The 15,446-nt window shown below is 49.3% G+C and overlaps 1 protein-coding gene across 1 annotated transcript; it reads left to right on the top strand.

Annotated features, from left to right (window-relative positions):
• Window positions 1-6,746: 6,746 nt before the first annotated feature.
• On the top strand, window positions 6,747-14,488 carry LOC100192571 (uncharacterized). The gene is made up of 5 exons (NM_001137786.2): window positions 6,747-7,102; window positions 7,219-7,302; window positions 7,448-7,515; window positions 7,647-7,840; window positions 14,085-14,488. Exons 1-5 carry the CDS (start codon window positions 6,918-6,920, stop codon window positions 14,157-14,159), a joined length of 606 nt encoding a protein of 201 aa, NP_001131258.1. The 5' UTR covers window positions 6,747-6,917; the 3' UTR covers window positions 14,160-14,488.
• Window positions 14,489-15,446: the final 958 nt, after the last annotated feature.

The following is a 15,446-nucleotide window of genomic DNA, read 5'->3' as shown; positions in this document are numbered from 1 at the left end:
TGCAGAGACGTCCCCAAAATCCTCCAGGTAGCAATTTCAGGCGTACCTTTTTCCTTCTGCGAGCGAGACACTCGTCGTGACGCCCTGTTTCCTTTCCCCAGGATCTGACGGACCGGAGCGCTGCCAAGTCGTCGTTCATCCGCCGCGAGGTCGATGTCTGGGGCTCGCTGCGATCCATGAGGTCCTCGCTCGCCGGGGCTACTGCGCGCCTTTCTCAGCAGGATGCCAAGGTAGCGGACCTCCAGCTGCTCTGCGCCGATCTGAGAGCCGAGGCGGCAGCAGCGCGTGCGGAGGCGCAACGGCAGCGATCGGAGCTCGCCCAGGTCATTGAGGAGCGGGACCAATCTCGGGGCCGGGCTGCCGAGGCCGAAAGCCGAGCTGAGACCCTCGCGGCCGACCTAGCCGTAGCCCAGGTCGCGGCCTCGGAGCATCGTGTCCGAGCCGGAGGTACGTCTTGGTCCTCACCGGTTCTTGTTCTTGTCTGTTTCCTCTGCTTGTGCTTGAGGTGTTTCTCTTGGTTGCTCACAGAGCTCGAGTCCGCCCTTGACGAGTCCGCCAAGGCGCTCGCCGAGGCGCTTGCCGGAGCTGCCGAGCAGAGGGAAGCTGACCTCGTGGCCATGTCCGAGGCCGTCTCGGATTTTTACCATACCCTCGGCTCCGTCGACGTCCCTTCAGGAAGCTCCCCTCAAAGCCGCCTTCGAGCCTTGGGTGATCACGCGCGCGGCAGAGTCCGCGAGGCGCTACACCATGGCGTCAGGCGGGCCTTCGCCGTGCTTGCTTCCCACTACGTCGTGGACCTGGAGCGGGTTAGTGAGGGGTACTGTCTTCCTGACGAAGACGATGCTGCCCTGGCAGAGGTCCAGCGGCTTGACGCGGTTGCCGCGGGTCCGAGCGCGGTGCTGGCGACCACCTTCGAAGCAGAGATCCTTCCCCCTCCGCCGTCACCGGAGGCCGAGATAGACCTCACCGACGACGGGGACGGAGCTGAGGGCGCGGCTCCTTCCCAAGGCGGCGCTTAATTCTTGTTTAAACAATTTCTTGTTGGATGCGTGTCCCACCGCGGCCGCTGAGGCCTGAACACTTTGTCTTTCTTGCATGAAGTCGTACTCTCTTTTCCTTCCATCTGCGTGTTCGTCCTAGCTTGTCGACAATAGGGCGGCTTCTCGAGTTGGGTCATTTTTAGTGGCAGGTGATGAGTGAGGTGTCCCTAACCCGAAGGCGCAGGAGTCCCTCGGCTCAGTCGGCCTCGCCATTTACATGTACCCGCGTTCGCTCCTCGAGACCCTGCTTCTGACATTGCCAGGAGAACGCAAGGGGCCCTTTTTTTGATTGAAAATTTTCGGCGCGGAGAAGTATGCCCAATCTTGATGCAGAGGAGTTCCCCCTTTTTAGCCCCCGAGGGAGGGTCGGGCTCTGCCGAGGCGAGGCCGACCCTTCCTTGATGACCGAGGCGCAGAGGCTGCCTGACGGATCAGACTAAGGTCCGAGTATCCAGCGAGCGCTCGGCGACATCCCTCAGTATGCCAGGCATGTCCGAGGGACTCCACGTAAAGACATCAGCGTCTGCGCAGAGAAAGTCGACGAGCGCTGCTTCCTATTTGGGGTCGAGAGGGACGGCCTTAACCGTCTCCGCTGGCTCGAAGTTGCCGGCGTGACGCTTCACGTCTGGCACCTCCTTGGAGAGGTTCTCCAGGTCGGCGATGAGGGCCTCGGACTCGGCGAGGGCCTCGGCGTACTCCACGCACTCCACGTCGCATTCGAACGCGTGTTTGTACGTGGGGCCGACGGTGATGACCCCGTTGGGGCCCGGCATCTTGAGCTTCAAGTAGGTGTAGTTGGGGACGGCCATGAACTTCGCGTAGCATGGCCTCCCCAGCACAGCGTGGTAGGTTCCTCGGAACCCGACCACCTCGAACGTCAGGGTCTCCCTTCGGAAGTTGGAGGGCGTTCCGAAGCAGACGGGGAGGTCGAGTCGCCCGAGGGGCTAGACGCGCTTCCCAGGGACGATCCCGTGGAAGGGCGCAGCGCCTGCCCGGACGAAGGACAGATCGATGCGCAGGAGCTTGAGGGTCTCGGCGTAGATGATGTTGAGGCAGCTGCCCCCATCCATCAGGACCTTGGTGAGCCTGACGTTGCCGATGACGGGGTCGACGACGAGCGGGTATTTCCCCGGGCTCGGCACATGGTCGGGGTGGTCAGCCTGGTCGAAGGTGATGGGCTTGTCGGACCAGTCTAGGTAGACTGGCGCCGCCACCTTCACCGAGCAGACCTCCCGGCGCTCTTGCTTGCGGTGCCGAGCCGAGGCATTCGCCGCATGCCCTCCATAGATCATGAAGCAGTCGCGGACCTCGGGGAACTCTCCTGCTTGGCGATCCTCGTTCTTGTCGTCGTCGCGGGCCCTGCCACCCTCGGCGGGTGGCCCGACCCTGTGGAAATGACGCCGAAGCATGATGCACTCCTCGAGGGTGTGCTTGACGGGCCCCTGATGGTAGGGGCACGACTCCTTGAGCATCTTGTCGAAGAGGTTAGCACCTCCGGGGGGCTTCCGAGGGTGCTTGTACTCGGCGGCGGCGACAAGGTCCGCGTCAGCGGCGTCGCGTTTCGATTGCAACTTCTTCTTGCCTTTCTTCTTGGCGCCGCGCGGAGTAGACGCCTCGGGAGCCTCTTCCGACGGGCGGCCCTGGGGCTGCTTGTCCTTTCGGAAGATAGCCTCGACCGCCTCCTGGCCAGAGGCGAACTTGGTGGCGATGTCCATCAGCTCGCTCGCCCTGGTGGGGGTCTTGCGACCCAGCTTGCTCACCAGGTCGCGGCAAGTGGTGCCGGCGAGGAACGCGCCGATGACATCCGAGTCGATGATGTTGGGCAGCTCGGTGCGCTGCTTCGAGAATCGCCGGATGTAGTCCCGGAGAGACTCTCCCGGCTGTTGCCGGCAGCTTCGAAGGTCCCAGGAATTCCCGGGGCGCACGCATGTGCCCTGGAAATTGCCGGCGAAGGCTTGGACCAAGTCGTCCCAGTTGGAGATCTGCCCCGGAGGCAGGTGCTCCAACTAGGCGCGAGCAGTGTCGGAGAGGAACAGGGGGAGGTTACGGATGATGAGGTTGTCGTCGTCCGTCCCACCCAGTTGGCAGGCCAGGCGGTAGTCCGCGAGCCACAGTTCCGGTCTCGTTTCCCCCGAGTACTTCGTGATAGTAGTCGGGGGTCGGAACCGGGTCGGGAACGGCACCCGTCGGATGGCCCGACTGAAGGCCTGCGGACCGGGTGGTTCGGGCGAGGGACTCCGATCCTCCCCGCTGTCGTAGCGTCCCCCACGCCTGGGGTGGTAGCCTCGGCGCACCCTTTCGTCGAGGTGGGCCCGACGGTCGCGTCGGTGGTGCTCGTTGCCGAGGTGGCCCGGGGCCGCAGGCGCGGTGTTACGCGTGCGCCCGGTGTAGACCGAGGCTTCCCGCATGAATCGGGAAGTCGCGGCATGAGGTTCCGAGGGATATCCCTGCCTTCGGGAGGCAGTGCTCTCGGCCCGTCGGGCCGCGGCGCCTTCCAGAAGATTCTTGAGCTCTCCCTGGATTCGCCGACCCTCGGTGGTTGATGGCTCCGGCATCGCGCGGAGGAGCATCGCTGCGACTGCCAGGTTCTGACCAACCCCGCTGGATGCGGGCGGCGGCCTGACCCTGACATCGTCGGCGACGCGACGCTGGAGACCTTGGGGCAGGTGACGTATTTCTCCGGCCGGGGGTTGGCCCGCCCATGCCTGCTCGGCGTCCCGACAGATCGGCTCAAGCGCTCCTGTTCCCTCGTTGAGCCTGGCCTGCGCTTCGCGGACTTGCTCGAGTTGTGGGTCATAACCCCCCGCCAGAACGGGGACCACAGCTAGCTCCCGCGGGATGTCAGCGCGAGGCACCGGCCTAGGAAGATCACCGTCCTCCGGCATGCCGAGATGGTTGCCTTCGGAGGGACCCCCTAGCTCGATGTGGAAACATTCGCGGCTTGGGCCGCAGCCCTCGTCGTCAAGGCTGCGTCTTCCGTCGGAACAGTCGGAGAGGCAATAGTCACATGCGGTCATGAAGTCCCGCATGGCACCGGGGTTGCCAAGTCCAGAGAAATCCCAACAGGTGCTGGGATCGTCATCTTCCTCGGACCTAGAGGGCCCATAGGTTGAGACGTCCGTCAACCGGTCCCAAGGCGACCGCATACGAAACCCTAGTGGGGTTGCACTCGCCTCAATGAGAGCGCCCGCCAAAGCGAGGTCGCTTGGCGGGTCGAGGCCGAGTCGAAATGACATAAGATGGGAGTTAGTCGATACCTTTTGGTCGACGAGGAGTGACGTAGTCACATCGGGGACTGGTTGCACCGTCATCTCAGGTACGAGGGCGACGTCCTGCAGGCTTTCCGCGAGCGCGCTGGCGTCGTCTTCTTGCTCGGGATCAGCGTGTCGCGGGGGGACGGCGCCTGCCTCCGTCTCGAACACGAGGTCGACGCCCGGCGTGCCTTCCGTCGGGGCGCTGGGGACGTCGATTCGCTCGACAGCCGACGAAGCGCGGCCTCCCGCTTGGCCTTGGTTGCCTCGCCTCCTCCTCCGTTGGCGGGGGAGAGGACGGAGCGAGCTCGAATGTTGTTCTCCCACCACGCAGGGAAGATGTCGCCGATTCCGCCGCCGGCGGGTGGGTTGTCGGCCGCCACTGTCGTTGTCGCGCGGCGGAGGAAGGAGTATCATGTCGTAGCTGCCGTCGAAGGACATGAACTCAAGGCTCCCGAAACGGAGCACCGTCCCGGGCCGGAGAGGTTGCTGGAGACTGCCCATCTAGAGCTTGACGGGAAGCTGTTCGTCAGCACGCAGCGTTCCCCTACCTGGCGCGCCAACTGTCGGCGTTTCGAGACCGGGGGGTCCCCGAGCCGACGAGTGAGTGTGCTGCGTGCCCCAGCCCAGATGGGTCGAGCGCGTGGGCGAGCGCGAAGGGGGGAAGAGGCGAGGTGGCCGGAGACGGGCGTGAGAGAGGTGGAGATCCCGCGGCCTTCGTGTTCGTCCCGCGCCCAGGTCGGGTGCGCTTGCAGTAGGGGGGTTACAAGCGTCCACGCGGGTGAGGGAAGCGAGCGGCCCCAAGAGAGCGCCTGTCTCGTCCTCGTCCCCGCGCGGCCAACCTTCTCTAAGAAGGCCCTGGTCCTTCCTTTTACAGTCGCAAGGAGAGGGTCCAGGTGTACAATGGGGGGTGTAGCAGAGCGCTACGTGTCTAGCGGAGAGAGAGCTAGTGCCCTAGGTACATGCCAATGTGGCAGCCAGAGAGGTCTTGGCACCTTGCTGGCGTGATGTCGTGGCTGTCGGAGGAGCGACGGAGCCTGGCGGAGGGACAACTGTTGGAGCGGTCGAGTCCTTGCTGACGTCGCCCTGCTTCCGTAAGAGAGCTGAGAGCCGCCGTCGTCACAGAGCTTGTGGGGCGCCATCATTGTCCATCTGGCGGAGCTGGCCAGATGGGACGCCGGTCTTGTTCTCCGTGACCCGAGTCGGCTCGGGGTAGGATGATGATGGCGCTTCTTGTTGACGTGGCGGGCTTGTGCCCTAGGTCGGGCGACGTGGGGGCTCCTCCGAAGCCGAGGTTGAGTCTGTCTTCTGTTGCTGAGGCCGAACCCGAGCCATCGGGTCGGGCGAGGCGGAGGTCGTTCGGCCGAGGCCAGGGCGGAGTCCGAGCCCTGGGTCGGGCGAGGCGGAGTTTCGTTGTCTTCCGGGGCTGAGCCCGAGTTTGAGCCATCGGGTCGGGCGAGGCGGAGGTTGTTCGACCGAGGCCAGGGCGGAGTCCGAGCCCTGGGTCGGGCGAGGCGGAGTTTCGTCGTCTTCTGGGGCTTAGCCCGAGTCCGAGCCCTGGGGTCGGGCGGAGCGGAGTTCGTCGTCTTCCGGGTCTTAGCCCGAGTCCGAGCCCTGGGGTCGGGCAGAGCGGAGTTCGCCGTCTTCCGGGTCTTAGCCCGAGTCCGAGCCCTGGGGTCGGGCGGAGCGGAGTTCGCCGTCTTCCGGGTCTTAGCCCGAGTCCGAGCCCTGGGGTCGGGCAGAGCGGAGTTCGCCGTCTTCCGGGTCTTAGCCCGAGTCCGAGCCCTGGGGTCGGGCGGAGCGGAGTTCGCCATGGCGCCTTTGGCAAGGCCTGACTGCCTGTCAGACTCACTCTGTCGAGTGGCACTGCAGTCGGAGTGGCGCAGGCGGCGCTGTCCTTCCGTCAGACTGGTCAGTAGAGCGGTGAGTGACGGCGGTCACTTCGGCTCTGCCGGGGGGCGCGTGTCAGGATAAAGGTGTCAGGCCACCTTTGCGTTAAATGCTCCTGCAACTTAGTCAGTCGGTACGGCGATTTAGTCAGGGTTGCTTCTAAGCGAAGCCAGGGCCTCGGGCGAGCTGGATGTGTGTCCGCCGTTAAAAAGGGGGGCCTCGGGCGAGACGGAAGTCTCTCGAGGTCGGCTGCCCTTGGCCGAGGCTAGGCTCGGGCGAAGCGTGATCGAGTCACTCGTGTGGACTGATCCCTGACTTAATCGTACCCATCAGGCCTTTGCAGCTTTATGCTGATGGGGGTTACCAGCTGAGAATTAGGCGTCTTGAGGGTACCCCTAATTATGGTCCCCGACACGGTTGTTTGGGATTAGAGCCCCAGATTAATTCCTAGTTAGATTACTTTTCTAATTTATATAGATTTTGATGAACTGAAATGAATCCTGTCTTATTCTGTACAACCGAACGGGCCCTTAATTTTTTCGGCTCGCCAGTCGCCTCTCTCTATATCATCTCCTTGCTGTGTATCATCACTAGTTACTCCCTCCTTTTATATACTGCTAGCTGGTTCCGAGTGATTACCCACAGCAACAGAAGCAGTTCTCCAGGCAATAGACTAGCTAGATGCGCATCACCAAAGAGTAGCTTTCGTCTAGAACGAAGAAACACCCCCCACTACATGGCCGCGCTCAGTTCTTGTGTTGCTTCTGGAGGCCTGGCACTTCAGGCCACCCTTGTGGTTTCTCCTCCTCGCCGCCGCGGGACTCCAGTCGTCATCTCCGTATCATCTCATGGTCGCCGCCCAAGTCTTATCGGCTCCACCATGAATCCTTCAGGCATGGCTCCGATCAAAAGAACTACACGGTAAATGCATCTCTCTCTCTCTCTCTCTCTCGTTTCTTAGCATGTACCGTTAACAGTAATTAAGTCTCAACAGCACACATATGAAGTTTAATTTCAGCCGTTTCTTTTTTGTTCAGAATTCGTGCGGTTCATCCATGCCCTGCAAATTCGTTAGGAGGAAGCCTCACCATCATCCCAATACCTGACCTGCTTTCATCATGGTGAGTGAAAATTAAAAGCTCAAACAGATACACATCCATGCTTTGCTTGTTCATTGCTGTTCAGATGCGATTTCCAAAAAAAAAAATCGTTCGATTCCCTTCGTCGCGTTCCAAAACGGCCTACGTACCGTGTCCGCTTTGTCAGGCTCTGGATGTTCGGAGCGGCCATAGCTGCAGCAGTGCCTCTTTACAGAAGGTTCAGAGCATTAGAAGGTAAAACACGGCGGAGACGACCGGCCGCCGCGTGCGTCCACCGCTTCGAGAAATTAATTAATCACCTTCTAGCGTAGCATTAGCATCAGCGCGCATATATATGTTTTGGTTTTGCAACTTTTGTGTGGCAGATAACGTAGAGAAGACGGCGGAGGCGGCGATCGAGGTGATCGACTCGGTGGCGGAGGCGACCGAGAAGGTCGCCGACGAGGTTGCGCAAGCGTTCCCCGGCAGTGAAACTCTCAAGCAGGCAGCCTCCAAGATTAAGACGATCGCGGATGAGATCGAGGAAGATGCCGACAAAGCTGAGGCCCTGATTGAGAAGGTTAGTTTTTTTTTTTTTACTTTTACCAAATCTATTCGCTTCCTAGTTACTACTGCAGCTGCTGGTACGAGTACTAGCTTACGTGCTTCCATGATGGCTTGGTACAATCACGTGCTACGACTACGATCGAGTCTGGGGGTTGTCGTTTGGCTTCATATGGCATGTGAACATACAGTTACATTTATTTGGCCCACATGCTAGACTTTTATTTTTTAGCTTATTGATTCAACACTTTAATTGTCACCGACAATAATAGCCACTGTCTATTTCATTTTTTCAATAAAAAATAGGCACCTATACGATTGTGAAAATACTCTAAATTAATCTCTAAATCTATATATAAATTGTTGCCTTTGCTAATATCAACAAAAAAAAACTAAAGTAGCACCCCTAATATTAACTTAAAATTTTAAATGATTGATCTATTATTATAAGAGAAATCCCAAGTGGCACCAAGTTTTCATCTAAATTACCTGCCTATGTCATTATGAAAAGGTAAAATGTAAAGAAATTCTCTAAATTTAACATCTAAATTAGCAGCCTCCATCATTATTTAAACTATACCTTATGTACAATTATAAAGAAAAATCTAAAGTGACTATCTGGATTATATCTAGATTGCTACTAACGATAGGTCTTCAACGTAACGGAATTTCCACGTTAATTCTCTCTAGATACTTTCAAAAACAAAATATATATATAAATTTTACAAATTCACACAATGATAAGAAACATCTAGTATTTAGTTTCGTGGACTTCGATTCAATCACCAGCGGCAATGAGAGCCATTTGATAATTTTAAACAACTACTAGATTTTGTTCTTGAATTATCCACATCTGCCATTGTGAAAAAATGCTATAAATAACTACTTTATTTTATATGTAAATTACCAGCCTTTGTCATTATAAAATACAAACTAAAATATCCATTAAATTGATGTCTAATTTCTAATACAACCTATAATGAAAAATATTTTAATATGTTAAAAAACCATGAAGTACACTATACAAGTGTTTATAAATGAAAGATTTCTACCACTTTAAACTATAAAAAATGTTATACACCACCATGTAGAATAAATAAACATGTACATATATTAATACAAATGGTTATTTGAATAGTTTATTAGTCATGGAAAAGGTTTTCCTTATCAAATTATAGACCAATGACAGAATTCACCTTAAATTTTATTAAGGCTTCAGGATAATAAATCTTGTGACTTGTTAAGTTATATATGGTTATATATTTAAATTGGAACATTATTATTATGATATGGTGGTGATAGAATTGTAAGCGCTCTATGTTTAATAAAATAATACAACTACAAATATTTCTATAATATAGAAAAAATAATGTCTTGAACAAAAAATGTAATTTAGGACCTATTCCCTCCATCCCATAAAATAGGATATATGATCTTTTGGTACGGTCTTTAGAGTAAAACTATGATCATTTTTTAAAAATATGCCGTCAACATATACAAAATGAACATCATATTAAAGTACTTTTGAATACAACTCCAAGTATATAACGTGTATATAATAAAAAAATGTGTTTTTGGCTAAATTATTAGTAAAAAGTTTTAAAACCTTTTAGAAAATACATGCCTACCTTATTTTATGGGTAGAGGGAATATTAAATGAAGTCAAAAAGAATAAATGAAATAGGTACTATTTTTTAACTTAACAAGTGGCTAAAAATTGCAACATAATAAAATTAAATTGAATGCCAAAATATTGAGATATGGTATTATAGAAAGTGATGAAATAATTACCATTATAGCTTAAGCTAATATGTTTCAATCATATACATATTAAAGAGTCAAAGACCCACACAGATGCATGAAAAATCTTAATATTACTTACTAGATGTTTGTCGCTGACCCAAATCCTTTAGTATGGAACATTATCTTTTCCAAGTAAAAACCCCTAGTATATGAAAGAATGAAAATGTGCTTTCGTTCTTGTGGAATAAGAAGCCTTGGTACCTTAATGAAAGGAAAATATGAATTTTTGTTAGGTATTTGACCAAATAGGATTGTCCAGTTCCTATAGAACCTATCACTAAAATACCCGATAGGGCTAAGTGGAAGGAAAAAGGTTTTCCATGAGATGGTAAATGAAAACGATTAGCCCCACACGAGGTTTGGGAATAAGTGATTGTTTGATAATGAGCAAAGAATATACGTCTTTCTGCTAAAGATAATCTATTAAACTCATAATTCATTAGATCCTTGTTAGCAATGTCAACTAGGTATCATAAGTAAATGGATCTCGGCTGTTCAATCCTTTGATAACCAAGGTCATTCTTTGCTAAAGAGAAATGATCACTATGGATCAGACTCAATAGAATTGGATCCATTCCAAATAGCGAGAATTAGGATTCTTGACCCCTCTCAATCTCTCTTTCAATTCGTTGTTTCGAACCTCTGCTCCGACAAGTAAATTTCTATGTGCACGTTCTAGGCTCCGAATGGTGTGCTCGGTGGACGCAAGGTTTATGTTGGTTCGGGTAGAACGTCCCTATATCCAGTCTTTGGCGACTCGCGCTACCGGCACCTTTGCTGCTCAATGCTTGTAGTAGGGGTTACAAGCGGACGAGACCGCGAGAGAGGGAGAAAGGGCTCTCAAATCTCTTATGCGGGGGTGGTCCTAAAGACTGCATAACTGGAGTCCTATGCGAAGTGGTTGCCTTCTGTCTCATGTCCTCTGTCTCGTGTCCTCTTGGGTCTGTCATCTTCATGGCTGACCTCCTCCTTTTATAGGCCAAGGTGGGGGTCGACGGTCTGTGGCTCTATTGAGAAGGTGTCACTATAACGTGGTAAAATTGGGTGTCTTACCTCAGTGAGGTTGCCTTGTCCGTACGCGCCATGTTGTCTAGTTGTCTCTGTTCGTGCTCATTACGACGGATGGCGTGGGCGGCACGGAGCCCGATGCCATCATTACTTATACTACATATGTGCCACGTTGACCCCTGGCCTCCGTAGCCTGGGTCTCGGTGCGGCTCGTCGCGTTGCGAGCCCTGTGGACGGTCTGCGCACTCAAGCCTAGACTTGATAGGTCATGAGTGCACTACAGGCCGATGGGCTCATAGATCGAGGGGTTGCGCAGGTCATGAGTGGGAGGTGGACCGACTCTCTATTACGACTCGGTGTCAGACGTAGTTAATGCGACTGACTACTTATGGTGGGTCAATCTCGGGCCAGACGAGAAATCCACTGGAGTGGTTCCCTTTTGGTTCGCCCGGTCCCCCTCTGCAGCTCCGCCACTTCCGACCCCGGGAACGACGCCTCGGGGTTTATTCGGGGGCGGGTGCTTCCTATGTAGACAATTCCCTATCCCCTCGCTGATGGGTGGCCCCTGGTAGTTCGGATGTTCATATCTCGTACGCGCTCTCTGACCGATGGAGTCTAGGGATCTTTTCCCTGACAATGCCCTTAATAAAGGCTCTACATTAATCCTCACAATATAAGCAAGAAAAATACCCTGCAAATTCTTATACTAATATGAAACATCTATCCATTATTCAATTAGAGAACACTGGCAATTAAGTTATTATGTTTATAATAATTTATCTACAATTATTCTTGTAATAAACTAGCAAACATGCTTGTGCAGTAGCATAGACAGGGGGCCAGCAGGGTCGTGCCCCCCCCCACCCCACACACACACCCCTAAAACCCAAAAAAAGAAATACTTGTATATCTACAACTAAAATATGTAATGAGTTAAAATTCATTATGTACTTAGCACATACATGTGTTAATTGTTATGAATAGCAACTATTATATATATATATATATATATATATATATATATATAATTTATTGACATTAAAAGTATAGTTATTATATATTTAGTTGTCTCCCTAAAGAAAAATTCTGGTTACAACCCGGCCTGTGCCCGTGTATATAATGCGACATTTACACATTTTGCATGGCCACTTCAACGTGACTTGTGGCGAAATTTATATAATGGCCACCTCGTGTTTGAATATGTATTAAGTTGGAATATGTAGTGCCGCTTGATATACTTAGAATCTAACTCGTATGATAATGAATCATATACTCACAATCACAAAGATGACAAGGGTAGTTTAGGAAGTAAAGATGTGAATGGAAGAAACTCTTCACTTTTTAATATTAGATATATATATATACTAGTATAAATTTATATGTTAATAAGTATTAATGTATTATGATAATGTCAGTATTGGTAGCAATTTAACTCTAAAACATTTTATTGTCTTTATAAAACAATACTAATACACGTAAACCTTACTTTGATACAAGCAATTCAACATCAAATGTTATGGTGCAGGTTGCTAAAACTATGTTTATGTCACTGTGTAATTAAGAGTGGAATCTATGACCTAAAATAGCTCTTTAACAAAAATATAAAAGAAAATGTTAAATAAAGATAAAATATGTACTAGAGTTTGAAATTAACAACGGATAGAGAACTTCTAAGAAATAATCTGAGTTAAAAAAATCTAAAATGTCATTATGTTACAAAAACAAATAAGAAAAAGGTGGTATACCTTAAACTAAGGGTTTGTAAACTACATATTAAACATCCACAAGGCATAATAATTTTCAGTCTCGAGAGAAGATCATACCCAGTCTAGTAAAATAAAACTCATCGTGGATCCGCCTGATGCCAGCATAGCACTCCGAGGAGCCATGCCTAGTTTTGATCAAGTCTGCAGCCCTTCAAGCCAGTGGGCTCCAACTCGAGGTCCTCTAGGTCAGAAATCAAGGCCTCCAACATGGGCAAGTCTGTGGGGCTCTACAAGCGAGGCCCATAGTTAAGGATCCTATACACTTCCTTTAGGATGCACCTAGGGCTGGACAGACCCAAGCGATTCAACCTCAGGCAAAGACACCCCCTAGATAAGACGACTTTGGACAATATGGCCCTCATGCCATGTAAGTTGCGGATGAGGACGACTAATGTGTGGTAGACAAGATAAGGCTTTCATCCATCGCACTAAGTATGGACGGTGTTTCATTCAAAAAGTGCATTGTCGCCATGTCTAGTGATATAGATATACCTGTTGTCAATGTGCAATGCCACTATCACTGTAGGCATGTTTGAATGTGTAGGCATACTCGCTAGCATTATAAATTGCAGACAACTACACCATTTATCAACTACATGGTACTCAACAACATGGACTCTTGTACCTGCCACTATGATAGGATGTATATGTCATTGCAGTAGGATATGCTTGACATTGTGGCATGATCGAGGTGTGCACTATGTATGGCTCAACGTCTATGATAAGATAGAAGTAGTTGAACATCTGCTCGATATGGTCCACCATCTAGCAGACATGTACCTTTACTGTTTGTTGTGATATAAGAGGATGGAGTAGAATAATATAGTAAGCAATTAAAAGTGTAAGCTGAAGCTGGGTTGGACAACATAGAACACAAATCCATATAAGATCTAGATAGTCGAAATAGGCTCAAGAAGTGGACGTGTAGAAGTAACTTTGGGGGATTTAGTTTAAACTCTTACTAGAGTCGAAGTGGAGAGGGAGTTAGATAGTCCTCTAGTTTAGACACCATCCGAGTATTTAAATTTCATCTCTACTTTTAGCAATTCGTCCACTATAAAAAGGATGCATGATACTATACTTTTGTGGCCTGAATCTATATAAATCGTGTTTTGTGTTTGTAGTCATGTTAGCACACTGATTTAGTGAGCCTCTAATCTACGTCCACCGCTTTTTCTACTGGCTCTATAATTTTTTTAGTACCTTATGTTGCAACACGTGACAATAACTTTATAGAGACTGTTGAGTATCTAAATGGTATTGTGTTAGAAAATGATGGGAGAACAAATATAATTAATTTTGAATGGTATATGCACTAAATTTAATCACGGACTTTTAATATTATGCAAAGTAACATAAGATTCTAGATCCTGCTGAAGTATGCATCTCGATAGGCTAGTTCTACGTATAAATACTCCCTCTATCATAAGTTATAATTTCTTTGTTTTTTTACTAAACTTGACCGGTTCATTTTTTAGGGAAAAATGAAAAAAAATCAAAGCTATATCTAAAGTATATTGTATATTAAACAATATCACAGTAACATTTAATAATAGTTATGCATTTTTTTTGAATAAGATTAGCCAATCAAATTTAGGTTCGAAAAGGTAAAAATGTAATAAATTGAAACGAACAGAGTAAATATTAAGGATATCAGATTCACTTCACTGGTATCATTGGCAGGTTGACGAGATAAAGAAAGAGGTGGATTCAATCGTCGATCCTATACTCGACAAGGTCGCCAAAGACAAGTCCTAGAGAAAGAGCCCAACTGGAGGAGACAAATAAAACATCCAGTAAATTAGTTTAAGAAGCATTAGTTGAGCAGTAACCGGAAGACACTACGTACGGGGGCAACATGACACGTCGGGTGTCATCACCTATTTCTCTCATCGATTCATTGCTTTCAGTTTCAGTCACGTGTTTGTTCAGTTTTAGTGACTTCCTCCCTACGAAATTCTATGAGAGAACAAATTTCCTTGGATGTTTTATTGTCAAGTGCTTGTGCAGTTGTGCTTGTACATACAGTCGCTGACATCTTAACAAGAACCACGGTAGGGCAAATTTGCTCGATCGCCACTTACGAACTTCGCCGCAAGTCGCCTACGGGGTAGCCAAAAATGCTACTGGACATCGGTAGGAATGCAAATTGCTGGAATTGTAGTTTTTTAAAAAAGAAACTTTATAATTTTGACTAATATTTGAAATATGAACGAACCTCACATCAATAAAAAAACGAATTACCACTATACATATTCACCAGAGATCACAGGTAGAATTGAATATTATAAAAAAATGTGAAATTTTGACCGAAATATTGAACCCTGGTTGCAACTAGTGTGAATTCTGTTCCTTGTTCTTTTTAACGTTTTTTTAGTTTCAGTTCTCTCTTTTAAAAAAATATATATTTATGCACTTAGGCATCTTAATTTGCTTTTGACCTAAAGAGTTAATATTGTGACCTAAGGCTATCCGCACTCATACTACCCTATTTCTCTACTCTAAAAGAAATATTCTACTCTATCCAACAATACTCTGCAGTCATGTTTACTCTAAATATCTACCCTATACCAACTACCATATTTATTATTATTATTTTTAACTGCTACCCCTATCTCTCTTTCCTCCCTCCAATCCACGCATGCACACGCAAGATAGAGTTGATCTCCGTACTGCACTACATCTGGGGTGAGAGAACGTGAACTCTACCGTAGGGTGCGATTTGAAGTCCTTCACTGCAGCTGTTCAGTCACTCTATACGTACTCTATACCTTTAGAGTAGGCATTTGAAGTCGTTCACTGCGGACAGCCTAAGGCGTCACAATAATACATCTGACATCTTGGTACCGTAGATCAATGACGTTGAGGTTAAAGACCCGCATCGACGTGGCTAACTGGCTACTTGTGGTATTGATGTGGCTAGAGGCTCAGACTATCTGCAACGGTTACCCCTAAAATTTTCCCCCTATATCACTTTTTTGCGTCACATCATCAACATTTCATCCCCTACTTTTTCATCTCCCGCAGCGGTTCCCTCTATATTCT

This window comes from Zea mays, chromosome 2 (genome assembly GCF_902167145.1).
Source record: "Zea mays cultivar B73 chromosome 2, Zm-B73-REFERENCE-NAM-5.0, whole genome shotgun sequence".
Taxonomy (NCBI): Eukaryota; Viridiplantae; Streptophyta; class Magnoliopsida; order Poales; family Poaceae; genus Zea; species Zea mays.
Note: the sequence above shows the minus strand (reverse complement) of the source record. Positions and strands in the feature narration are given on the sequence as shown.

Excerpts from the sequence above, each read along its gene's own strand:
- LOC100192571 (NM_001137786.2), top strand. The coding sequence starts at position 6,918 with ATGGCCGCGCTCAGTTCTTGTGTTGCTTCTGGAGGCCTGGCACTTCAG. Across the intron at positions 7,303-7,447 it reads CCTGACCTGCTTTCATCATG|GCTCTGGATGTTCGGAGCGG; the intron begins GTGAGTGAAAAT and ends CCGCTTTGTCAG. Across the intron at positions 7,841-14,084 it reads CTGAGGCCCTGATTGAGAAG|GTTGACGAGATAAAGAAAGA; the intron begins GTTAGTTTTTTT and ends TATCATTGGCAG.